This window comes from Chinchilla lanigera, unplaced genomic scaffold, assembly GCF_000276665.1.
Source record: "Chinchilla lanigera isolate Chin_1 unplaced genomic scaffold, ChiLan1.0 scaffold00063, whole genome shotgun sequence".
In the NCBI taxonomy this organism is placed as follows: domain Eukaryota; kingdom Metazoa; phylum Chordata; class Mammalia; order Rodentia; family Chinchillidae; genus Chinchilla; species Chinchilla lanigera.
In genome coordinates this window covers 4257080-4284408 of record NW_004955464.1, presented here as the reverse complement: position 1 = coordinate 4284408, position 27329 = coordinate 4257080, and the positions used below count along the sequence as shown (strand labels likewise).

Here is a 27329-nt window from a genome sequence, read left to right as displayed (position 1 = left end):
CCGCGCCGACGACCGGGTGGTGGCCGGGCCCCTGCGACGCGAGGCCCGGCGCGCATCCCGGGTCTTCCGCCGCCTGCACCCGCTCTGACGCGTCCCGGTCCTGAAGCAGAGTCGCCGCGCCGCCGCGCGACCCCGGGTTCACCCAGGCACCTTCGCCCTGGCGCCCTCGCGCCCTCCCTGCAACGCCCCAGCCGGCTGCGGGGAGCCCAAACCCTGCCTGACGCCAAGTGGATTCCCCTGCCCCGCCAAACCTGCCTGACTGGACTTCTCTAAAATTCTTGACGCTAAAACCCCTAAGAATCTAAAATCTATTCCTTCCAACCCGAACGTGCGATCCCAGCGCTCGGCGAAAAGCTCCCCAGACGCGCGGCTCGTTGCCCCCCTCCAGCCTCGGATGCCCTGGGCCCCCGACGTCCGCCCCTGCCGCCGCCGACCACCTGCCCAGTCCGGCCTCAGTCTGCGGCTCAGGGCTGCACCCCGCCCCTGTTAGCGTCTGTGTTCCCGCGTGCCTCGGCCCCTGCGGAGGGTCTGCTGCTTTTGCTTTCTCTTTCTGCTTGGAGTGTTGCCGTTGGGGGCTATGAAGCCCTAGCCTTGGCTGTTGTCCCCGTCATCCCCTCCAAGTCATGCTTCTTTTCGGCCCTTCCCCGCCCTCTCCAAACTCTCGCTGCCTATTTCCTGTCTCACTACGTACTTGGTAACTTGGTTCATCTCCCGGTGCCTTCATTCTGGCTTGTTCCTGAGCCTGAGGTCCCCCAGCTGGCCACTCATCCCATCAGACCGTCTCTGTTTCCAACCCTGCGCTCACGGAGATCTCTATGTACCCTGTACCCCAAGCCTTAACTTACTGACAGTAGCCAGAAGTTTTCTCTGCATTCTCTCTACCAGTATCTTCCCCCTGGACCATGAGCCCTTCCTGCCTAGTAACTTGCCACGATATTCCTCAACATCAGCATTTTGATTTACAGAGTGAATCTATCGCTATTCCCTTACATTTAAATGAAGTGTTCTTTATTCTTATTATTAAAGGCTAAATGAAAAGATTAGGCCTCATATCCAAAGGAAGTAAAGTCTTAATTTGTGAATGAAAATATCCTTCTATTTCTGAACATCAGTATAAAAAGTAATCGCCTAAGGAAAAAAATTGGATCAGGTCCCAAAGTAGACACTGAAATGATGTTGTAAACATCTGGACATCAATGAAGTTTTCAGTGTCTGTATCTGGTGGACAAAGAACAAAAGTAAACTCATTCTCTGTAACAATCCTGTCATAGAGCGCCTGTCATTGTGCTTAATGTACTCAAGCGGGTACCATTGACCAGGAGCCAGGTTTTGTTCTTGGCACTGGTAATGTGAGAGGGAACAAAAAGACAAAAATTTAGCATGGCGAAGCGAGAGCCTTCGATTTTGCCCTGTCTTTGAAGTGTTAACTCAGTGGGCTAAATTGTGAAATGAGCTGCAAGGGGAGAGAAAGTAACAAGGGGAGAAAAGAACAAAATGCCGCTAAAATTTGAGCTGAAATGTAAGCAGTAATGAGCCAGGGTCGGCGGATTCAGATGGCACATCAAAAGACTCATCAACAGTGGCAGGTTTACAGAACGCGACAGAGGAAGCTGTGCTTAGCTGAGAAGAGGAAGCAGAGAAAAGCAAAGTCTGTGATTAAAACTGGAAAGGAGCCACAAAAGGCTACAAAAAACAAGAAAGGCCATTTTTGAACCAGATCCTGGAGTGACTGAAAAGCCAGTGTCATCTGAGGATGCAAGGACTATAGTAAAATCACACTGTTCCCCGTGTAAGGAAGCAAGTGAGCACTTTAAGTTCTGTTGAATTGGGATAGCATGGGTGGGCACTAGGGAATGAATATTCATGCATCTAATTTACATTTTATTTTTATTGCAGTAAAATCCAGAAAATTTTAAAAATATTTTAAGTTACATTCAGTTCACAGATATTCTTCTCTAGAAAGGTTCTAAAGAAAAAGAAAAATATAGCTAGGCCTGAAGGGTGATGGACTATCTTGAAGACAAGACATGAAAGTTTATAATGTTAATTAGTAATTTTAAAATTATTTATTGAATGTCTATTTTGAGCGAGGCTGAGAACTAAGGAGACATTTGTGAGCCAGGCATGCACAATTTCGGTCTGCCCTTTTAGAACTTCCTGTCTATAAAAGGAGATGGACAGGCGGCAGTCATAAAGTTGTTTATAAAGTGTGGTAGATGGTTTGATAGGAGAGCTTTAGGGTGTAAAGGGCAAATTTCTTGCTTTGGGGGTGGTGGTGGTAAATTACTAATCTTAAGTCTGGAAAGTTTCCTGGAGGAGGTGACATTTAAACTATAAAGTGACCAGAAGTAGGAAAGCCAGGAAAAGGATTATGGGATGTGGGTTGAAAGTTCCAAAGGACAAGGATAGTATGTCCAAAAGGTCTTACAGTGGGTGAGAGTAAAGCAATTCAGAAGAGGGAAGAGTGAGAAAGAAGACTAGAAAAGTAAACATCACCTCCAAGAGGGCCATGTGAACTGTGAGGAAGAGTCTACATTTCATTCTCAGGGAATGGGAAGCCACTGAAATACTTAAGCAGGTCAGTGAGACGATGTTACTTAAATTTCATTTTGCTTTTTGGGGTTTTTTGAGACAGGGTTTTGCTATATAGTTCAGGCTGGCTTTGAACTCACTATGTAGCCTGGACTGGCCTCAAACTCATGGCAATCCTCCTGCCTCAACCTCCTGAGTGCTGGAATTACAGGTGTGCACCACCACACCTGGCATTTCACTTAAATTTTAGAAAGGTCAGCCTAATTGCAGGGTGGAGAGTGGTTTATAAGGGAGAAAGAGTGAAAGCTGAGAACCTAGTTAGGAGACAAAACCAGTTAGCTTCCTAGATAACCACTTTGAAATGAAGAATTGAGTTCTGTTTTATCAAAATATATATCAGAATTGTATGATCTTAGTCTTTTATTCATTGTTTACAGCAGTTTTAATGTTATGTATCCAAATGTGGTTTTCTCTGCATTTACCTTCCATAGAATTTGTTGAGATTCTTCAGTATGTGCCTTGAATCTTTCAGTAGCTTGAAAAACCATTGATTTTTTTTTCATATATTGTTTCTGTTTCACTGTCTCTCCCTTTTCCTTTGGGTGTTCAGTTGTGTACTGTGAGACCTTTTCATGTGATCACTTCTGTCTCTTATGCTTTTTTCTTTACTTTCTATTCTTTTGCCACTCTGTGTTTTTGGTATAGATATTTTCTTCTTTTCTCTCTTCCAGTTCACAAATTCTTTCTTCAGTTATACCTTGTCTGCTGTTAAATCCATTTATTAAACTATTAATTTCAGTTATTGTATATTTCAGTCCTATAATTTCACTTTAGTTCTTTTTATGGCTTCCATATCTATGCTGAAATTCTCTATCTTGTCATTTAATTTCTTTACCTTTTTTTTGTTTTTTTGAGACAGGGTCTCACTATGTAGCTCAGGCTGGCCTTGAACTTACTGTGCAGTCTAGACTGGCCTTGAACTGGTGATGCTCCTCCTGCCTCAGCTTCCCCAGTGCTGGGAATGCAGGTATGTGCCACCATGCCCAGCTATAATTTTTTTAACACACCAGTCATAGCTATTTCAGTCTGTGTTTGATAACTTCCATATCTGGCTCTCCTGTGGATGTGTTTCCATATCTGGCTCTCCTGTGGATGTGTTTCTGTTGCCTGATTTTTATCTTGTCAATTCTTATATTATTGTAAGCATAGTTTTTTTTATAATCATTTTATTTTTAAAAACTCTAGAGATGACCTGAGGTTCTAGATGTTATCTTACTTTATTTTTTAATTTTTAAAAAAATTTTTGAGACAGTCTCACTAAGTCACTAAATTACTCAGGCTGGGCTTGAAGTTGTGATACATCTACTTCAGCCTCCCAGAATGCTGGAATTCCAGGTATCACCTGCTCCAAAAAGGCAGTTGCAAGGAATTAAAGGACAGACATCTGAAACAATTGTTAAATATTGCTTCAAGAGATTTGGATAAATTCCCCCGGAGGTAGAGGTAGGTCAGGGTCTCAGTACTTTGACAAATGGAGGTTACTGTGAGTTTTAATTTTTCAGAAAACAAAATAGAATGATATTTTATGTATCAGATGTTGATGGATTCAAATCCATGCCTATTATATATGTCAAAAGAATAATAAAACAGAACCAGAAAATTGACATTAGTGTCCTTATCTTGAATACTGTAGTTGGGCATTGATTTTTTAAAGTTTTATGTATGTGGTAACAGTTTTATTGAGACATAATGCATATGCCATACAATTCACTTGTTTAAGGTGTACAGTTCTTTGGTTTTTGACATATTACAGATATGTGCAAGTATTACCACAGTCAATTTTATAACGTTTTCCTGTTTTGAAAAGAAACTCTGTAGACATTATCATGTGCCTATCTTTCCACCCACTGCTACCTCAAGTAACTGTGAATGAACGGATGAATGAATTTTTTTTTTTTTTTTTTTTTTTGGTGGCACTGGGGATTGAATGCCAAGAGCATGCTGAGTTACTTGCTACATCCCAGCCCTTTCAAAAATTAATTAATTAATTAATTAATTAATTTTGAGTTAGGATCTCACTCAATTGACCAGGTTGGTCTTGAACATTTGACCCTTAACCTCCTGCCTTAACCTCCCCAGTAGCTGGGATTATAGGCATGTGTCATTATAGGCATGACTGGCTCCTTTGCTGATTTTTGAATTGGGTTATTTATAGTTTATATTCTAAATCCAAATCCTTTATTAGATGTATGATTTGCAAATATTCTGTGCCTCTCTCTCCCTCTCTGTCATAGTAGTACTGGGGATTGAACCCAGGCATTACTACAGTGCTAACCTTCATCTCTGGTCTTTTTATATTGAGACAAGATCGGGGGCTGGGGATATAGCTCAGCAGCACAGTGTCTGCCTGGCAAGCATGAGGTCCTGAGTTCAATTCCAGGTTCAAAAAAATATATTGAGATAAGATCTTACTAAGCTGCTTAGACTGGCCTCACACTTGCAGTCCTCCTGCTTCAGCCTCCCAAGTAGCTGGGAGTACAGGCATGCACCACCATGCACAGACATTCCCTTTCGTGATAATGTTCTTTTAGACACAAAGCTTTTAATTTTGATGCAGTTCAATCTATCTATTTTTTTCTTTTATTGCTTGTTCTTTGGGCATTATATCCAAGAAATCATTGCAAACTCCAAGATTGTGAAGCTTTTTGCTTAGGTTTTCTTTTAAATGTTTTATAGTTTTAGGTATTCAATCTATTTTGGGTTAATTTTTGCATGTGGTATAAGATAGGGTCGAGGGGGCTGGGGATTTAGCTCAGCGGCAAAGCGCCTGCCTGGCAAGCGTAAGGTCGTGAGTTCGGTTCCTGGTACCGGAGAAAAACCAAAAAAAAAAAAAACAAAAAAAAAAAAACAACAAAAAAAAAGATAGGGGCTGGGGGTTTAGCTCAGCGGCAAAGCGCCTGCCTGGCAAGCGTAAGGTCGTGAGTTCGGTTCCTGGTACCGGAAAAAAACAAAAAAAAAAAAAAACAAAAAAAAAAAAACAACAAAAAAAAAGATAGGGTCGAATTGCACTTTGTACATATGATTATCCAGTTATCTCAACAGCATTAGTTGAAAAAGACTTCTTTCCCATTTGAATAGTCTTCGCACCCTTCTCAAACATTAACCATAGGCACATGGATTTGTTCTGAAATCCAGTGCTATTCTCTGGAGAGGATAAATAGACAGACAGACAGACAGACAGATAATCTTTATGTCTGTACCACATATTCTTAATTACTATTCCTCTGTAGTAAGTTTTAAAATCTAGTGTGACTCCTCCAACTTTGTTCTTTTTCAAATTGTTTTGACCATTCTGGATCCCTTAGAGTTACATGGATTTTGAAACCAGCTTGTCAATCTCTTAAGGAACTGATGCTTGTAGGTATTGTCTGGAATTTGTAAATAAATTTGGGAAGTATTGCCACCATAACAACATTTTGATCTGTGGATGTCAGATCTTTCCATTTATTTAGTTGTTTAATTTATTTCAGAAATGTTTTGTAGTTTTCAGATACAAGTCTGGGTTTTCTAAATTTTATTTTTCTGCAAAATCTGTTCCAAATGTATTGCTCTGTTTGATGTTTTTGTAAATGGAGTTGTTTTCTTAACTTTATCTTTGGATTGTTTATTGCAACTGCAGAAAATACAGTAGAATTTTATATATTGATGTTTTAACTACAACATTACTGAACTTATTTTAGGGATTTTAGTGGATTCCTTAGGATCTATATGCAAAGGCATCTTATCTGTGGATACTTTTACTTTCTTTCCAATATGGATTCCTTTTATTTATTTTTCTTGCCTAATCACCCTGGCTAGAACCTCTAGTATAGTGCTGAGCAAAGATAGTGAGAGCAGTATTGCTTGTCTTATGATTTTAGGGAAAAGCCTCCAGTAATTTACCATTGAGTACAATGTCAGCTGTATGTTTTTTATCGATATGCTCTATCATGTTGAGGGAATTGTCTTTTATTCCTTTATTCGTTCTTTTTTTTTTTTTTTTTTTGGTCTTTCTCTGGTACTGGGAACCGAACTCACGACCTTGTGCTTGCCAGGCAGGCGCTTTGCCACTGAGCTAAATCCCCAGCCCCCCTTTATTCGTTCTTATAAATACACGTTATTCAAGTGTATTTATCAGGAAAATCATTGGGTTTTTAAAGGTATGTTTTCTGGGTCTATTAAGAGGATCATTTAAAAAAAAAAATATATTGATATGGTATATTACATTAATTGATTTTCAGATGCTAAACCAACCTTTAATTTTCAGATAACTCTGAGAGTTATCTGTATGGTATATATACACCATATATATATGGTATATATACACCATATATAATTCTTCATATATACACTGGATTCAGTTTGCTGATAGTTTAAGTATAGTGGTATATTGGTGAAAAAAAAAAAAAGAAAAGAGCAATCGCTTTTGGAGGAATCTAAGTTTTGAGTATGTACTGCCAAACAGCAGGAACAACAAAATCAGTATGAACAATGGAATGAGCCAGAATAAGGATGAGGAAAAGGTAATTCTTGAGTCAGTCTGTCTGTCTATTGGTAAGACAGTGTATTGCCAAATAGAGAGTTGCATTGTACTTCGCTTAAAAGTTAGTGTTATGTTGTACTTTGCTTAGGAATATGACATGATGACATAGTGACACTCTTACATTAGCTTGTAGTTATTGCTCCAGCAGCAGTGGGTTGTCCTGAGCACCATAACTAATGGGCAGAACTATCACTGGGCACTGAAAATTGGCTTTAGGCCTCCACTTTGGAAGGCCTTTCACTTGTAGGTGACTCCAGCAGTCCACTGCATAAAGCCACGCATGTGGTACTGAATTGGGAGTGCCAAATTGAGAACTTTTACTTAATTCGTAAGACAGTAAGCAACCAGTAAGTATTTGGAGTCAGGGAATGCCATGACTAAAGCTGTACTTTAATATCACTGACACTAAAATGCTGAGAGATCAAATAAGCATCTAAAGGGTGAGAATGAAAAGCTTGCAGAGGTAAGATGTAGTCAGGATTCAGCAGTTGGATCTGATGATCAAGGCAAAGGAAACACTGCCAAAATTTAAGCTGGATGACCAAGGAAATGGTATTTCCAAAGTCAGGGTGGACCAGATGGAAGATGATGACTTTGACACTGAGGAGTTGAGAAGTAACTAGGAAAGTTCCTATAGACTTCCAAAATCATATCACTTGAATAAAGTTGGACTCAAAATAGTTAAAGCTGATAAGTGTTCATCAGAAAGGATACTGGGGCTATTTAATTTGGAAAATAAAAATATTTTACAAAAATGAGAAAGATCAAGAGACACATTTATTTCTTTGATGACTTATTCCCTGGCCTTTAGTAACTCTTCATACTCACCTACACATGACACATGCTATCTGAAAGCAAAGCTCATCTTGAGAATTTCCTCAAGTTCCCACTGTCCATTTGTACCTCTACGTTGCCTCATCTTCATCTCCCTGGATAGCTGGCTCCATTTCTCAGTCTTTCATATTGCTTTTGATTTGCATAAATTTAGTAACGTCCTACTCCCTTTTGAACACTTTTCTGTATGGGCTCTGAGCATGCTCAGATTCTGTGTTGTCAGCTTACCATTACTGTGACAAAATCCTGAGAAAGTACACATACAAGGAGGGATGGTTTCTTCTGGCTCCTACTGTCAGAGACTGCAGCCCATAGTCAGCTGGCTCTTGCTTTTGGGCCTTGTGGTGAGGTGACCATTATAGTGGAGAGCAGAGCTGTTCACCTCCTGGTGGCTGGGAAGCAAAGAGGGAGAGAGGATTGCACCAGGGTCCCCTCATTCCCTCCAAGAGCTTTCCCTTAATGACTTAACTTTCTTCCACTAGGCTCCACCTCTTAGGGTCCCACTGCTTCCCAGTTGCACCAAAGGCTGGAAACTGAGCCTTCAATACATGGCCTTTGGGGAACATTAAGATCCAGACTCAGATTCTGCCCACAATTTCCTCTTCTAATCCAGCTTCCAGAACCTCCTGCTCAGAATCTCTGCCAGGATAGATTTGAGCAGTTTATCTTAATTATATTATCAGACTTAGTTTCTCCAAAGCAAGGTTTTTTTTTTTTGAGAGAGACAGTGTCTCACTATGTAATATAAGCTGCCTTGAACTCAGTATGGATTCCAGCCTGGCCTCAGACTCATGGCAATCCTTCTGCCTCAGTCATTTGAGTGCTGCGATTATGGGCATGTGCCACCCCACACACCTCCAAAGCCACATTCTTGTAAAGAATGTGTAGTCATAATGTAACAGCTTGCATTTCTTTTTCTTATTCTACAACTGAGTGAAAATTCTAGTTAGGAATATGTTTATATTGATAGCAGCTGAAATTCAGTTGATGAAATGGGAAGATGAAACTTTTGTATTTAGCTGAAACATCAGGGTCCGAGGCTTTTAGTTTCCTCTGAAACCGAGGAGGACCTGGCCTTCATGGTTCAGCTTAATCAATATATAATACAACCACCATTGTTAATTCCCTACCACTTTGTTTGTAACTCTGTATTGTCTGTATTGTGCTTGTGATATGTTGTAAAATGTTGTATGTCTGTTAATGTTTCCCTCCTTTTATCTTTAAAATAAAAAAAAAAAAAAAAAAAGAATCTGTTTCATTTCCCTGATGTTGAGTCACCAGACTGGATTAATTTTCCAGGGTGTTGTGCTAATTATAGGTTGGTGGAGCTAATGGACTAAATCAAATGGCAACAAGTGAAAAAGTAGCGAGGCACTGGGTTCTTCTGCTCCAATGCAGAGCTATTTATAACCTCACAATTGTATGGTAACTGTTAATTAGTAAGCATTGCACTGACCCTCAATTTTCAAAGGTGTCCACCATCATTTTCTAGTTAATCTCTCCCATTTCTTACTGCATTCATTTTATATGAAGGGCGGAGCTGATGAATTGCTTGCCTGAAGTCATGTCTGTGGTGAAGCCAAAATTACACTTTAAATCATATGAATAATAAAAATAAAATATTTGTGAAGTGCTTCACAGTTTTTAAAGGACTTCATTATTATTACACTTACTAAACACTCTAAGATGGTTTCCTGTTGGTTCAAGACAGAATAGATGGGGTTCAATTCACAGCTGTATAGTAAAATCAGAGCCAGGGAAGTAAGGAACACTGATGTGCAGGAGCCTGGAGGTCTAAATTGTGGAATCTTTGTATGGAATTTTCTTGGCCTTTGAGGATCTACAGAACAAATGTCTGTTTCATAAAGTCAAGTTAAACCAAAGATGATTCTTGCTAGATTGTTGGAATAAAATCTTCAAAAAGCTGAGCTGGATCTAATGACCATTGTGGAACCGTACTGCAGTACACCGTTATACCATTTCTTTTCTTTTCCTTCGTGTACTGGGGGTTGAACCTAGGCAGTGCTTTTTATATTTTTATTTTTATTTTGAGACAAGTTCTCCCTAAATTGCTCAAGTTGGCCCTTAACTTATGATCCTCCTGCCTCAGCTTCTTGATCCTAAATCCATTGTTCATACACTAAATCTGATTCTTCTAGAATCTTCTAGAGCCCCACAAACAAAGAATTCCATAGTTGTATGTGTTCTTAAAGGGCATGGAATCTAATACCACCCTTACAAATGAAGAAATTGAGGCTCAAGGAGGAGCTAGTTTTCAAGTGCAAGCTAGTAAGATAACTGGGATAGAACCTGTCAGACTTGTACTTGAGTAGAAAAGGAACTGGGTGGTGACAGTTGGACTGTCATTACAGCAGCATTTGTCCCAGTGCAGCTCCTGAATTAACCATGGAGAAAGGAGTTCCCCAAATGTGTTCATAGGATCTCCTTGTCATAAGGTTTGTGGTCATATGACTTTGCCTACTTGGGAATTCTTGATGCAAATTAGAAGATTGGAGACTCTGAAAAGTCCCTTGGGAAAGAATTTGTGTAACTAAGCATTTCTCAGATCATGTCATCACTTTTTCCTCTTTTAAAAAACACTCTAATAACGGACTATGTAATGAGTGTTTCTTGGTCATAATGACACACTGACGAACAAATAAATGGTACCTGCTGAGATGGGGTCATATCAAGCTAGGTTCTTGGCTATATGTTATTTTTTGTTAGGAGTGGATATTACTACTCCTACTCTACAGATGGTTTCAGGACTCTGGCTGCATGTAACAGAAATTTAATTCAAATTTGCTGAAAGGAAAAGGAATATTGGTTGAGTCATGTAACTGAGCAACTTGGAAGACTGAAATCAACGAAGTTCTTTTCCCCATCCTGCTTCCATAGTTACTAAATCTATTCATTCCCTTTATGGTCAAATGTACACAACTTAGGTTCACACAACACTTCCCCACCACCACTCTGCAGCCTGAGGGGAAGGTATTGCTCCAGCCTGCTCCCCAACCCCCACCCCAGCAAAATCCTGGAGAGGGCCTCTGATTGCCTGGCATAGCCAGGCCCTCTGCTGTCAATATCTATGATGAGAACAATGGGCACCATGATTCATTTACACTGAATCTCATACTCTCTCCTATTGACAAGGGAGATGTATTTTCAGAAAACCAACAAGAGGCTCAGACTACATAATAGAATGCAATTTAAGTATTTCAGATCAAATAGTAGGTGACAGAACTGAGTCTATTTGATTTTTCCCCATAGTCTATAATTTACTCACCCTTAAAGAAGTAGTAGTCTGGTATGGCAGATACAAACCCCTGCAAGAGAAGGGGTGGAGTGTTCAAGTACCATAGGCATTCAGAGGAGGAATTCTAATACTGGAGACAGAGTGTAGTTTTTGCTGTTGATATAATTTCTATGATGTAGTTTCTGTCACCTGCCCCTCCTTTTCTCCCTTGTCACCTTCTGTAGTTTCCTGGTGTCCTACTGACTCATGCCAGGGAAGCCTCCTCCCCTACGTGGTAAAGACCCATGACTTCTAGTCCCAGTTATCTGTTTAGGCCCTGAGAATGCAGATTTCTCCTTGTGTTCCCTCTTGACTCTCACTAGGAAAATTCTAGAACCCTGGTGTTATATCTAGATATCCCCCAAAGCCTCATGTGCTCATAGGTGGGGCTTTGGGAAAGTAATGAGACCGGGGGGAGGGTAGTATAGCTGGTTTGATGTTGGAGGTGGGATCTGGTCAGAAGAGGTGGGCCTCTGGGACATGGCCTAAGTGTCTCTTCCATACTCCTCCCTCGATTTCTATCTCTGCTTGCTGTCTCCATGCTGTGAGCTGTTTGTCCTCTGCCATGCCACTCTGCTTTAGAGCCAGCCCACTATGGACTGAAACCTCTAAAATGTGAGCCAACATAAATCTTTCCTCTTTTAAATTGTGTGTGTCAGGTATTGTGTCCCAATGATAACGTAAGTAGACTACCTGGCAAACACAGGTGTCTGACTTGCCTGAGAGAGAACCTCAGCCCCCACACAGAAGGCCTTCTCCCTAGTGGTTGCAAACCTAGCCCCTTAAGGGGGAAAGAACTTTTCTTAATCTCCTTGAAACCCAGGAGAACTCTGATAAAGGGAAAGGTGTTCCTGAACATTTGAATCAAACTGATAATTCTACATTGCTTGGCAGAGGTAGGTATGGATGCTACCTCCATCAGCATGCAGCTTGTGTCCAGTTTATCCAAGTTAAAAGTCTGTGTGATGTACTTTTAATTTGCTGCCGAAGAGGAAGTGTTCAAACTGTTGCAAATTTCCACTGCAATTAATTTTTCAAGGTCCATGTAACTGCGGTGCTGCTAAGTCTTCCTTAAACACATGGTGTGACTAGCCATGATAAATTATACATTTTTGTAAATGTCACCCCTCATAGTGTTGTTGTGAAACTGAAAGAGAATGAAGTGTGAAAACCATCCAGCATCGTGCTCAGCATGTCACTTGCTTTTCCTCTTATTCTCTTTCAGTTCTTTAGTGCAATGGGACTCAGAGCAGATGAAATGCCTATGTGTGTAGGATAGGAATGACCTTGGCTGTAAATAACAGAACAGTCAATATAAGAACTTGAAAAAAACCAAGAAATTTTCCCTTCACATAGCAGCAAGTCTCATGTTGGAAACTGCTCAGTCAGTGTTAGTATGGGACCCACTGAACTCATGACTAGGAGCCCTTTTTCGGTCCTCTGCTTTTTCCTCAAATCTGTTGCCTCATGATTTCAAAATAGCTATTGAGCTCTAGGCATGCTAGTCATGTCTGAGACAGGGAAGAAGAGCAAGAGATCCATATTTTTACTCAGGAACGTAAAAGCTTTTCCAGACCACTCTCCCCCAATGCTTCTTAGGTTTCACTGGTGACTCAACCACATGAACCTTGAGAAAATGAACGTTTAGCTTTTCCAGCCTTATGATAGGCAGAGAAAGGAGAAAGGGGTGTCAAGAAGAGGTGTTGGTTGGCTAACTTGTAATATTTGTGATATGGAAGGTTTTAGCATGAACCATGGTTGTTTTGCAAAGCTGGAGGTAGGAGTTGGGGTCATTCAGCAAGAATCAACTTTACTTTCTCTGGGTTGTCTGACTAAAGGCCTGGTTTGTCACAGTTGGCTCCCATCTGGGACTTTTCACAGTCAATGAGGTAAGTAAGGGGGTGTTCACCATTTCATGGGGCCAATTGTAAAACTTGTAGGAATTTTGTAAGCCAGCTTATAAACACAGCCAGTATAAAAATTGAATTATATGAGTTTATACTTAAAGTACATACATTCAAAATACAATGCATTCTGAAAATCATCACTTCCTAATATTTTACCACTTTTTAACTCTAGCCATGTGACAGAAGAGGAGCACCTAACTCTTCCCCTTTTCCTTGTTCTGGCTAGAGGGGGTGTGGCTTATCCAACTGCTGTCACACCCCTCCCCCTTTCTTCCCCATAGGCTCCCTTACTATTCCCCTCACACAACAACTTGTTTTGTTGTCCTTTCTGATCATTTAGTGGTCACCCTCTCAAAGCCACTCTAACAGGAGGGCAGCTCAGCTGTCAGCCATCGTGCTTCTTCTGCCCTACTTGGCAATTCAGACTGCCACAGCCTCTCTGAAGAAGGAAGAGCACCCTAATGTAGCTAAGATCAGTAGGGAAGAGATGGAGCCCATTGTTAACATTCCAAACATCCCCAATCCCCAATGAACTGTGTTGAACAGTTAGCCCTCCTGAAGTTCCCCAGTTTTGTCCCGCCATTTTCCCCAGAGACGTGACAGCTATCTATCAAACAGATCCAATAATTTCCCACTTCCACATGGACCAATCACAGGCCTGCAGCTGCTATAGAAGCAGCACTCTCCTCCCACTTCTTGGTAGACTCCCTCTGGCGTATTGTTAAAGCCTTACTCTAATGAACCTGTAAATCTGCTTGTGATTTAGAGTGGTCACTGTAGAAGAAAAAGCAATAAATACTCAGGGCTGTTAGTCCTGAGGAGCTCCAGAGACCAGCAGCCAATGATGATCACTCACAGAGACAAACACTGTATAGATCTCCCTGTGGTAGCATAATGTGGTGGATGGTGGCGGCTGGCAGCAGCAGGGATCAGCAGCCAACTGTGTCAGCTGTTGGGATCCAGCACTAACGGTGTTGACGAATGGCATCAGGGCTGATAGCAGAGTTGTATTTTGCTTATTCATGGTTTCTATCTGGATTTAAGCAAAAGAACCCTCAACCAATTTGCAACAACCATGCTTTGAGGTTATTCATGTCTACTGTATTTTTAAAATGTACTACTGTACAAAAGACTGATAGCTTTAAATTGGCCAGAAAAGTATTCACACCAGAGAAATTGGTGAATGCTACATATCTGTTTGATTATTTGAGAGTCAGTTGGAAAACCTTTACCAGCACACTGCTGTGTTGCTATCTGGAGAATAGTGTCTTGTAGACAGGATGAAAATGCATGTATATTTGTGGAAAGAAGGTAAGTTTTTTCAAAACAAGCAGCAGATCTCTGCCAGAGATTTTTAACAAAAGGACTCATAAGGAAATGATTCCTTATGTTTTGTTTCAGGACAATAGAAATTCATTCTATATGTCGCTTTCTTTTTGCATGGATTGAAAGAGAGGTGCATTTTCTTCAGGTACTATTACTTAAGAATTATCATCAAACAGCTCAGTTCTACTTCACTGTCACTATTATTATGTCCACTAAATATCTACTATAGGTTAGGTTCTAAGTGTAACAGAGTGATATTAAATAAGGTCTCCATTCTCAAGGAGCCTAGTCACAGAAAAAATAAGTGGGAGCAGCCTGTTCTACATGCTCCATACTGTCTCTTCATAGCACTTCTCCTGAGTCAGCCTGTGCTCCTCCTCTTTCATCTTTTTTCCACACGCTCCCTTTCCTTAGTGATATCACCCAATTCCATGGCTTTAAATACCTCCTCCCTTGAACCTAGACTTGATGCTCAGATGCATGCTTACCATTGCCACTAAGTTCTAAGAATCACCTCAAACTTATGATATCTAACCTAGAACCCTTTATTTCTGCATGCCATCCCCTATCCAGCTTTTCTGTCTGTAGCCTTTCCTTGTCAGGGAATAGAATCTCTCTGCTCTCTCTGGTGTTTATCATTCTAGATATCACTGTTCTCCCTCACCAACCATCCATTTCCCAAACCATACCTAATATAATAGCAACCTCAATTCTACCTCCACAACCTATCCTGGACCCAAAGACATCTCACTTCTTTACTGACATATCTATAGTGGAAGAGAACAGTGAACAACATTGATGAGCTTTCTTTCTTTTTCTTTAATGAACTAATTTATTAATTTGCTGTACTGAAATTAGACCCAGTACAATAAACCCAAGTAATAAACCCAAGGGGGTTTATTTCAGAGGTGACAGGCTGGTTCAGTATTTAAAAATCATGCAATGTTATTCACAGTAACAGACTAAAGAAGAAAATTCACTTTGTCATGTGAAAGAAAAGAAACATTTGACAATATTCAATATCCATTGTGAAAGCTCTCACAAAAGTGGGAAAAGGGAGAAACTACTCAACTTAATAAAGGCAACATACCAACCCCCCAAATACATCTATAGGTAACATTATATTAAATGGTGAAAGACTAAAATGCTCTTCCCTCAAGTTCAGAAAGAAGTAAGGATGCCCACACTTACTGCTCTTATTCAACACAGTACTAAAGAGTTTAGCCAGTACTAGGAAAAAAGAAAGAAAAAGATATATAGATTAGAAAGGCATAATCAATTTATCTTGATTTTTATATTTTTTTGTTTGTTTTTTTTTTTTGGTTTTTCTCTGGTACTGGGAATTGAACTCACAACCTTGTGCTTGCCAGGCAGGCGCTTTGCCACTGAGCTAAATCCCCAGCTATCTTGATTTATAGACAACACCAGAAAACTAATCCCATCCCCTAAACCCAGAAGCCAAGTTCAGATAATACCTTGCTTACTCTCTCATTCTTTATCTTCTGCCTTCTTTTCTGATTTCCCAAAGTTTACATGATCATCCTTTGTCCTTCAGGCTTGCTTTTAATTTCTTTTCAGTTATCTTTGTTTTACCCACTATCTTTCATAAGTCTTACTACCACAAGGTAAAACCAGTCTACCAAGGGGAAACACTTTGAATACAAGTTCCCAATTTATGATCAGTTCTGTTATATAATTGTAGATTTTGTTCCTATGGTTTAAAGTACAAAATTAATAGCTACTACAGTTTGCAGTTTCTAAACTGTGCTTGATGCTGTTGATATTGCTAATTATACTACTTTAGCTAGGATATCATATCTGTTGTAATCAGTTGTTCTCCCTTCTGTAATAATACTGGGAAGCTCTGGGGTAATAACCTCACCACGGCCCAGCACCAAAGAATGGGGGACTGAGCCAAACAGATATCACCATCTCACTCTTAATTAACTGAGATGGTAGGATCTTGGAATAGACACAAGCCAAGAACTTCCTACATACAGAAAACATCCATGAGAAACAGACTTTTCCTCAAGAGGAACTGATAATAGTGATACAGCTATCTACTAGAACAACTTACAGGGATCAACACAGAAAACAAAATAAATACTTTTGAAATAGAAAATGAGAAGACACAGAAGCAAGATGCAATCTCAGACCTCCAGTCCACCTACAAAAAGTCTAGGAGACAACAAGATAGAGGAAAATGGAAGATACACACTTGAAATTCCTGAAATAATAGAAACTAAAGTAAAGAAACAAATTCATGAGGCTACAGAGGAAATTAGATCAGAAATAATCTCTCAGGTAGAAAAAAATGTCAGCATTCATAAAGGAATTTCTCAGCAAATCTAGAGTATAGATAGATAAAAAGATAATGATAGAAAAGGATGGAAACTGTGAACAATATAGGAAAGAAATAGATGTATGAAATGGATTCAAACAGATATCTTGGAAATTAGAATTTCCTTTGAAAGCTGGCAAACTGCTTGAACAAAACTGAAGATAGACTTTCAGACCTTGAAGACAGGATTGTAGAGATGATCAAGAAGGAAAGATCTCTTAAAAATAACAAAGGATCAAGAAAGCACAATTCAGCCATGCAGACTCCCAGAAATGCTGACAGCAGGTCAAGAACCACCGTGCCACAGAGAAGCACAGACGCAATAGGCCTGCCCGGAGATGTGCGTGAGCCATCCAGACATGGAGAAACCTCTGGGAAAACATGCCACATGGTGGGTTGCTCTTGACCCTGCCCTTGAGAGCCAGAAAGGCCTGGAGTCAGCAGAGGAGCAGCTGATGAACAAGGACTCAGAGAACACGAGAGTACAGATGACACCTGACGACACAGAGGTTGAGCTGACTGGGGATGTGAGAGCCATTCAGGAGCCAGAAACTGGGAGGACCTTGAGCAATACTTGGGGAGACCCTCTGGAGGCCATTTTCCCCTAACTGTACAGGCTGCGGTGGAGGAGTGAGTGGAGCTCCAGAGAGGTCTGCACTGAGACTTCATGGATTACATGGGTGCCCAATATTCAGAGTCTGTAGAACCATCTTCATGGAGAAGGTATGTGTGTAGTTTACCTGCCTGAGACACTTCACACCTGATAGTGCTGAGACTGACTAGTGGGCCGAGGACTTCATCCACATGTTCCTGCTGCCTGTGTTGATGGTTGGGGAGAGGACACTAAGTGGTTGCGGGGTCCCAATGCACTGGGAGGCTGGAAAGAACACCCCTCTGCTTTCTTAGACAAGAGGCATTGATAAAGCATACTTCCCTGGATCCCAGTTCGGTAGAGGGACAAACTACTCTTGAGGATGGGTTTGTTGCTCAGTCAGCCCCAGATAGTGGAAGGGGGCTACAGAGAATGGTTTTTGCCCCGGATGGCTCACTTGAGATGGTGGTGGGAGTTGCCTCCTCAGTGTCTTGTGGCTGTGGCGAGGGGGAGGTGAAGGGGAGAAGGCAAAGAGACTGACAGGGAATGGCTGCCTTTAATGCAGCACTGGGAGAGGCAGACCCTGGGTCTGGTTCTCAGGACCTTGTGTGTGTGTGTGGGCTTGTTGACTCCATTCATCTGCTGCCGCTGTCAGAGGCTGGGCTACCTCTGGAGGGACTGGTCTGGGAGGCCCCCTGGGCCATGCTCTGACTGTCGGGGTGGCCACAGAGGTCGAGTTGCCCTCTGGAGTGGGGGCCCCAGGGCTCAAACCCCTCCTACCAGCTGGTCCAGCAGGAATGAAGGGGCCCAGGGCATACTCTGCCTTCTCCCTCTAGCTGGACTGTTGTCTTCAAGGAGGAGCCCCATGAAATCATGACTATAGAGGAAAAAGTGGACAGCCTGTTGCTGGACACTGGTGCTGGTCTCTCGGTCCTTCTTTTCAGTCCTAGCCTTCCTTCCAGTCGTCACACCTCAGTGAGGGGAGCCATTGATGAGGAGGTAATCTGCTATTCTTCACAACCCTTGGGCTGTAACTACTTGTTGGATCTTTCTTGCATATCTTTGTTTTCCTGAGAAACCACTGTGAGGATGCCAACATATATTGCAGCAGCCACTGATGATTTCCTACCAATCTGTCCATAACTCTGTAATGTTTGTATTGTTCCTATGCTATTTTGTAAATGGATGTATGTTTGTTACTGTGTGTTTACAACAACAACCATTAAGAATAGTCAATGATTATTTGATTGATTACTCATGTATAGCTCTATTTGTTTTCCCTAGAGACAACTTTGGAGAAACCAAGCTATAGTATAAGAACCATTGATAATTTCCTGCCACTTTTGTCTGTAACTCACTATTATTTGTCTATTTGTTTTCCTGAGAAACTATCTTGAAGATACCAATAGGTAAAATAACAACCATTGATAATGTCCTACCCCTTTGTCTGTAATTCAGTGAATCCCCCTATTGCTATGTTGTCCTTCTTTTACTCTTTAGAGTAAAAAAAAAAAGAAAAAAAAAAAGAAAGAACAATTCAATAGCTGCAAGGTGATGCAAAGAAAAACAATATAAGACTGATAGGTATCAGGTTAGTAATATCCCTTATTTATTGCAGGCTGATCAAGTCTGCAATCTCCCAAATAAGTGAACAGTTAAGGCTGAATAAAAGAGGAAAATGGAAGGGCTCCAAGAAGATCAGAGCCCTCTTAAAGAATTTGAGATTCTCTTGGGGCTAAGACCAAGACCTTCTCTGGGTGGCCTGTATTTATTTAGTTATCAGAGGAAGAGAGGGGAGTACTCAAGAAGGGCAAAACCACTCAAGGACTTCTTCAAGTAAGGTATTAATCCACCCAGCAGTGAGATACCTGAGGATATAGTCTTTATCTAGTTGAGGTTGGATCTAGGTGTCCTTATCTGTGATCTTGTCTTATCCTTTGAGGCTTTCCAGCTTCATCCACCATTACAGGCCTCAGTAGAGATCAGTGACTCACAAAAGCTCACTTAATATTAGTCTGCTGCCCATTTCCAGACAAGCAGCCTAGGCTTTGGACAGATTCGGAAATAAACATGAAAAGCCAGTTGGATAATTTAAGTCCTGCTCAGGGCTGCTTCATAGTGGTCTCCATCAGATAGGTGTCAGTGAAAAAGCAGATGTCAACAAAGATAGCATAAAAAAACTAGTTGCAGAAATAATAGCAGAAAATTTCCCAAATATGAGAACAGAATTTGATATACATTAAGTGAGGCATATAGAACTCCAATTAGCCATAACCAAAATAAATCTATTCCCAGACATATAATAATCAAGATCCCAGAAATTCAGCACAAAAATAGACTATTAAAAACTGTCAGAGAAAAGAAACACAGGCCAGGGTTATAGCTCAGTGGCACAAGCACCTGCCTGGCAAGCACAAAGTCCTGAGTTTGATTCCCAGTACAAAAAATAAATAAATAAATAAATAAAGAGAAAAAGAAACAGATTACCTATAAGGAAAGCCCATCAAAATCATGGGAGACTTGTTAATACAAACCCTTAAGAAAAGAAGAGCTTGGAGTGAACTATATTATGTCCTGAAAGAAAACAATTTCCAATCGAGATTGATGTACCCTGCAAAACTATCTTTCAAAATTAATGGAGAAATAAGATACTTCTATGACAAACAACAACTGAAGAAATTCATGACCACTGAACAATCTCTACAAAGAGTACTGAAAGATATTCTAGATAGAGATAAAAATGGCCACAATTCCAAGAACAACAACAGAAAGAAACCACCAGGCAGGGCAAGCAATTAAACAGAGGGAAAAATCAGGAAACCAACAGCAGGAAAATAGCATCACAAAGATAAGCCAATAAATAGCAGTTATAACCATGAATGTAAATGGCCTCAATTCGCCAATGAAAAGAAAGAATGAGAATGGACCAAGAAACAAAAAACAACAATATGCTGTATAAAAGAAACACATTTAACTCAAAAATAAATTCATGGACTGAAAGCCCAATGATGGAAAACAATACTCCATGCAACAGGAACCCAGGAAAAAGCAGAGGTAGCTAATCTGTTTGCAGACAATGTGAACTTCAAACCAAGAATGATCAAAAGAGATAAAGAAGGTCACTACATACTTGTTAAGGGAAAATTTCAAGAGGAAGAGACAACAATCATTAATGTGTATGCACCAAATACAGGATCACCTAACTATATAAGACAAATATTAATAGACATAAAAATTTAGAAAATCAATAACACAATTTTAATGTGGGACTTTAATATCCCATTGTCACAGGAGATAGATCATCTAGACAAAAAATCAGCAAAGAAGTACCAAAATTGAACCAAACCTGTGAATAAATGGACTTAGTAGGTGTTTATAGAGTGTTCCACCCAGTGACATCAGCATACACATTCTTCTCTGTTGTGCATGGGACATTCTTGAAAATACACCATATACTAGCACATAGAACATGCTTAAGTAAATGCAAAACAACTGAAATTATCCCATGCATATTATGTGACCATAGTGCAATGAAATTGCAAATTAATAAAAGAAACTGAAAAAACTCCATAAATACATGGAAATCAAATAACACCTTCCCAAACAACCAGTGGGTCATGGATGAAATTAAAGAAGAAATTAAACAATACCTACAATTAAACAAAAATTCAGATACAACATACCAGAACCTGTGGGACACAATTAAAGCAATCCTAAGAGGGAAATTTATAGCAGTGAATACAAACATCAGGAAAACAGAATAAGTACAAAGAAACGACCTAATGTTGTACTTCCAGTATCTGAAAAAGAAGAATAAATTGAACCAGTCATGGTGGTGCACTCAGGAGGCTGAGGCAGGAGGATCGTTGTAAATTTAAGGCCAACCTGGGCTACAAAGTGAGCTCAATGCCAGCCTGAACTGCATAGCAAGACCTTGTCTCAAAAAGTCAAAGAAGAAGAAGAAGAAGAAGGAGGAGGAGGAGGAGGAGGAGGAGGAGGAGGAGAAGAAGAAGAAGAAGAAGAAGAAGAGGAGGAGGAGGAGGAGGAAGGAGGAGAAAAAGAGAAGTCAAGCCCAAAGCCCATACAAAGGAGGAATTTATAATGATCAGAGCAGAAATTAACACAACTGAGACTAAGAAATCAATACAGAGAATTAATGAATCAAAGAAATGGTTCTTTGAAAGAATAAATAAAATTGATAAACACTTAGCTAATGCCATCCAAAAAAGGAAAAAAAAGACTCAGATTCATGCATTGAGGAATGAAAAGGGTGAAATCATCTCAGATTCTGTGGAAAGTCAGAAGATCAGCGGTACCTACTTCAGAAATCTTTACTTTCATAGGATAGAAAACACAAAAGAAAAGGACAGCATCCTTGATATGTACTAATTACCAAAGCTGAACCAAGAAGATATAAAAATTCTGAATAACCCTATATCAGTTAATGAAATTGAAAATGTAGTTAAAAACTTACCAACAAACCAAAGCCCAGGTCCTGATGGATTTACTGCTGAACTCTACAAGAGATTTTAGAGAAGATTTAATATCAATACTCCTCAAACTCTTTAATGATTTTGAAAGGGAAGCAGTACTCCCTAACTCAATCCTGGAGGCAAGTATTACCCTGAAACCAAAACCAGAAAAAGACACAACTGAAAAAGAGAACTACAGGCCGATCTCCCTAATGAACATAGATACAAAAATCCTCAATAAGATTGTGGCAAACAATGCAGCAAATCATCAAGAAGATAATGCACTATGACCGAGTGGGATTGATCCCAAAAATGCATGGATGATTCATTATACACAAATCAATAAATGTAATGCACCATATGAACAGAGCCAAAGACAAAAATCGTATGATAATGTTAATACATGCAGAAAAAGCTTTTGACAATATCCAAAACTCTTTCATGATAAAAACCCTTCATAAAATTGGAATCGATAGTCTTTACCTCAATATGATAAAAGCCATCTATGACAAACCCACAGCCAATATCATTCTAAATGTACAAAACCTGAAAGCCTTCACTGTAAAATCAGGTACAAGACAAGGATGTCCACTATCATCACCCCTATTCAATATAGTTCTGGAAACTTTAGTCAGAGCAACTAGACAAGAAAGAGAAATAAGTGTCATCTTGGGCTGGGTGAGCACTGCAGCCGATCAGGGGCTGCAGGGTGGAGGGAGTGCAAACTGAAACATGCAGATCACTGGGGCACTGCTCCTGTCTCTGGTGCTGGTAAGCAGCATCCCAGGTGGTGTGTGTCATATGGGAGCCCTCGGTGTCTAATGAGTAGACCAAGAGGAGTTTAGCCCTTTGGGGAGGCTCTAGGACAGGATACAGATCCACTGTTGTACCCAGGGTCTAAGCAGGCCCACCTCTGCCTCCTTCCTGAGTAGGCCTCGAGACCCATCTAAACTGCACTCCAGCAGCAACTCCCAGCTCCAGGTGGCCAGGAGGGACTTCCAGACCAGTGTGGTCTCCAGGGACACTGACACAGCAGCCAACTTTATTTGCACTGGGGCCACCACAGTTGGTGTGGCTGGATCCAGGGCTGGCATTAGAATGGTGTTTGGCAGCTGGATTATTGATTATGCCAGGAACCCATCTCTGAAGCAGCAGCTCTTCTCCTATGCCATCCTGGGCTTCACTCTGTCTGAGCCATGGGGCTCTTCTGTTTGATGGTCACTTTCCTCATTTTCACCATGTGAGTGCCTCAGGGTGGTCCGCTATGCTTGTTGCTGGGCCCCAAGCTGTACCATTAAACAACACTTTTCTAAAAAAAAAACAAAAAACAAAAAACAAAAAACAAAACAAAACAAAAAAAACCAAAGAGAAATAAAAAGAATAAGGATAGGAAAGGAAGAAGTAAAATTATCATTATTCACAGATGACATGACACTTTACATAGAAGACCCCAAAAACTCCCCCAAAAGACTTCTAGATTTAATAATCAAATTCAGTAACATAGCTGGATACAAAGTCAACACTCAAAAATCAGTAGTATTCCTGTACACGAACAACAAACACTGATAGAGAAATTAGGGAAACCACACCTTTCACAATAGCATCACCTAAAAATGAAGCACTTAGGAAGCCATCTAACAAAAGAAGTAAAAGGTCTATACATTGAAAGTGACAAATCTATACATTTAAAAGTACAGTACAAATTATAGAACACTGAAAAAGGAGATCAAAGAGCTTATCAGAAAACGGAAGGATATCCCTTGCTCATGGATAAGAAGAACCAACATAGTGAAAATGGCCATACTGTCAAAATTGTTATACAGATTTAATACAATTCTGATCAAAATACCATTAACATACCTCACAGAAGTAGAGAAAACATTCCTAAAATTCATTTGGAACAAGAATAGAATAGCAAACCTAGAATTCTAGCAACCTAGAATAGCAAAAACAATTCTGGGCAACAAGGGCAAGGCAGGAGGCATTACAATTCCTCACTTGAAATTATACTATACAAAGGAGGCACTACAATTCCTCACTTGAAATTATACTCACTTGAAAGATACTGTGATAAAATTAGCATGGCACTGCCAAAAAAAAAAAACCCACACCTGAGGATCAGTGGAACAATTAGAAGATGCAGAAAGAACTACAAACACATTCAGCCATCTTATCTTTGACAAGGGGGCCAAACGTTCCCTGGAAGAAAGATAGCTTTTTTATGGTGCTGGAAAAACTGGTCCTCTAAATGCTGATCCATATCTATCACTATGCACTACAGTCAAAGTGGATCAAAGATCTAAATATTAAAGCAGAAACACTCAATCTACTGGAGGAGAAAGTAGGTAGAAATCTTGAAGACGTAGGTGTAGGCAGAGAGTTCATGAACAAAACTCAAATTGTATGGGAGACACTTCAAGATATCAACAATTGAGACCTTATCTTATTAAAAAGCTTTTGTACATCAAAAGAAACCAACAGAGTGAAAAGAAAACCCAGGGATTGGGAAAAAATTTTAGCCAATTGTCCCCCAGACAAAGGGCTTCTATGTAGAACATCAAAAGAATTAAAAAAATCAGACCCCCCAAATTCAAAGACCCAATCCAAAAATGGGCAGCTGAGATGAATACATACTTCTCAGGTGAAGAAATAGAAATGGCAAATAAATATATGAAAAAATGTTTAACATCATTGGTCATTCAAGAAATGCAAATTAAAACAACACTGAGATTCCATCTCACTACAGAAAGAATGACTACCATCAAGCAACCAACCAATAACAAGTGCTGGAGGGGCTGTGGTGAACAAGAAATACTTCTCCACTGTTGGTGGGAGTGCAGACTGGTGCACCCACTGTGGAAATCAGTATGGAGATTCTTCAAAAAGCTAGGATTAGAAGTGTCATTTGATCCAGCTATTCCCTTTCTGGGTGTCTTTCCAGAAGAATTAAAAACATCATACCACAGCAATATATGTGCACCATGTTTAGAGCAGCACAATTTGTAAGAGCTAAATCTTGGAAACAACCCAAATGCCCATGAACCAAGGAACAGATAAAAATGATTAGGTGTTTTTATACAATGGAGTACTACTTAGCCATAAGAAAGGATAAACTTGAGACTTTTGTAGGTAATTGGATGCAACTTGAAACTATACTGATTAGTGAAATAAATCAGACTCACATGTGTAAACATCTTATTGTGTCCCTGGTGTGAGAAACTGAAAGAGTAAATAATGTCTAACATGTACAATAGATACTGTGAAATGGGAAGAAATTGTTAAAAAGTAAAAGGAGCTAGGAAGGGGGAAAGGGGAAAGGAAGTAAGGGAAAAGAGAGAAAAATGCAAGTTAGTTATACTATTAGTGTCTCTTAGTTCATAGAAAAGGAAGCTTTGTACTAATATTGATTAGCAAATTTTTTATGCTCATATCTTGTACTCTGAGTAACTACTTTAAAGGTAATAATAAGCAATGTATTAACTATTATTATTATCCTATCATCTTGTTATGAAATTTTATCTTTTTTCCTTAACAAAAGAAATGAAAATCTAAACAAATGAGAGGTGTACTGTGTTTCTTTATTGAAAAACTCAAAGTAGTAAAGATATCAATTCTTTTCAAATATATCTAGACATTTAATGCAATTCCTATCAAAATCCCACCGAGATTGTTGCCTAGGTTAGAGATGTTTATTCTAAATGTATATGCCAAACAAGTTTGAAAAGGAGGAATAACATGAGAGGAATCACCCCATTTAATAGCAAGTTTACTATGTAGCTATAATAATCAGGGCAGTGCGGTGCTGGCAGACAGATAGACTCATGGGTCAGTGCACTAGAATAAAGAACCCAGAATCAGACCCATGCAGCTATGCTCAAATGATTTTTGACAAAGGTACAAAAGCAGTTCAGTGGAGGAAGGCCAGTCTTCTCAATAAGCCATGCTAGTGCAATTAGACACCCACAAGAGAATACCACAACAAAACCCTTGGCCTAAGCTTTACAAAGTTAACTCAAAGTAGAGCCAATATTTAAATGAAAACATAAAGCAACATTTCTAGGAAAAACAGAAAATCTTAGGGGCCGCTGACAAAATGAAAATGTGTTAGATTTGATACCAAAACCGCTTTACAAAAAGAAAAAAAATTATGATAAATTGGACCTCATCAAAATTAAAAAAATTTACTCTGTGAGAGACCATATAATGAAGGCAAAAACCTATAGACTGGGAGTAAACCAGATGGATATCTGAGAAATGGCTTGTATCTAGAATACAGAAATATCCCTTAAAATTCAACAGTAAATATAAACAATCTAATTAGAAAATAGGCAAAAGACATGTGGAGATATTTTACCAAAAAAAAAAAAAAAGACATGCATGCCAGATGTGGTAGCACATGCCTGTAACCCCAGCATTCAAGAGAACAAAGCAGAAGGATTGCAAGTTCAAGGGCAGTCTGGGCTTCACAACAAGATCTTGTCTCAGAAAACAAAAACATAAAAACCAAACAAAAAACCCCAACAGCCAAACAACCTCTTCCAAATAGCTCAACAACAACAACAACACAACAATAACAAAATCCAAACTACCAAAGGAAAAGTACATGCAAATGGCAAATAAGTACACGAGAAGTTCAACGTTACTAATCATTAGGGTAATGCATATGAAGTCCATAGAACCACACACAACCCTCTTTTCCACAAATCAGCTGTCACTATATACCAATCAAAATAGCTAGAATGGAAAACGGTGCTAACACCAAATAATGGTGAGGATGCAGAAAAGCAAATCACTAATAACACATTGCTGGTGGGAATGTAAAATGGTACAGCCACTCTGGAAAATAGCAGTTTCTTTTCAAACTAAAAATGCACTCACCGTACAATGCAGAAATTATACTCTTGGATGTTTCTTTTAGAGAAATGGAAATGTATGTTTGTATAAAAATCTGCACAGAAATGCTCACATTATTTATAAGAGCTCCAAATTAGAAACAACCTTCAATGAGTGAATAAACAGTGGCACATCCTTATCATGAGATACTACTCAGCAATCAAAAGGAATGAATTATTGATACAAGCAACAAGTTCAATGGATCACAGGGAAATTTTGCTGAGTGAAGAAAAAGCAGTTTCAAAAGGCAAATACTTATAATTTCATTTGTTCAGTGTTTTGTGATGTTGTGTTTATGAGATGGGAAACAGATTGGTGGTATCTAGGGGTTGAGATTTTGGGGGAGAGGGTCAAGGTGACCGTGGTGGAGACTTGGAGTGATGGAACCCTGTGGTGGTGATTATGGGAAGGTACACATATTACACAATTGCTAGAAACTACACCCTCCCCCCCGACACATTGCAAATGAGCTTATACATGACTGGTGAGGTCTGAATAACTCTGTAGATCACAGTGATGTCAATTCCACGTTACTGATGTTATACTGTAGCAGAA

General features: G+C 39.8%; 2 protein-coding genes across 3 annotated transcripts in view; one reads left to right on the top strand and one right to left on the bottom strand.

Moving 5' to 3' along the window:
* Window positions 1–11341, bottom strand: part of Usp24 (ubiquitin specific peptidase 24) — a 150542-nt gene extending 139201 nt beyond the window's left edge. The window contains exons 1-2 of one of the 2 annotated variants that reach the window (XM_005398504.2): window positions 11235–11341; window positions 8177–8340 (exon numbers count right to left, since the gene is read on the bottom strand). In XM_005398504.2, the coding sequence (XP_005398561.1) occupies window positions 8177–8179 (3 nt within the window). In that variant the 5' untranslated portion in view covers window positions 8180–8340; window positions 11235–11341. Of the gene's footprint in view, window positions 1–691; window positions 740–8176; window positions 8341–11234 lie in introns of those variants that run through there. The other variant, XM_013521671.1, reaches the window with a different exon arrangement.
* An 11272-nt stretch (window positions 11342–22613) lies between these two features.
* On the top strand, window positions 22614–23196 carry LOC102022478 (ATP synthase F(0) complex subunit C1, mitochondrial-like). The gene is made up of 2 exons (XM_013521673.1): window positions 22614–22652; window positions 22758–23196. Exons 1-2 carry the CDS (start codon window positions 22614–22616, stop codon window positions 23094–23096), a joined length of 378 nt encoding a protein of 125 aa, XP_013377127.1. The 3' UTR covers window positions 23097–23196.
* The last annotated feature ends 4133 nt before the right edge of the window (window positions 23197–27329 follow it).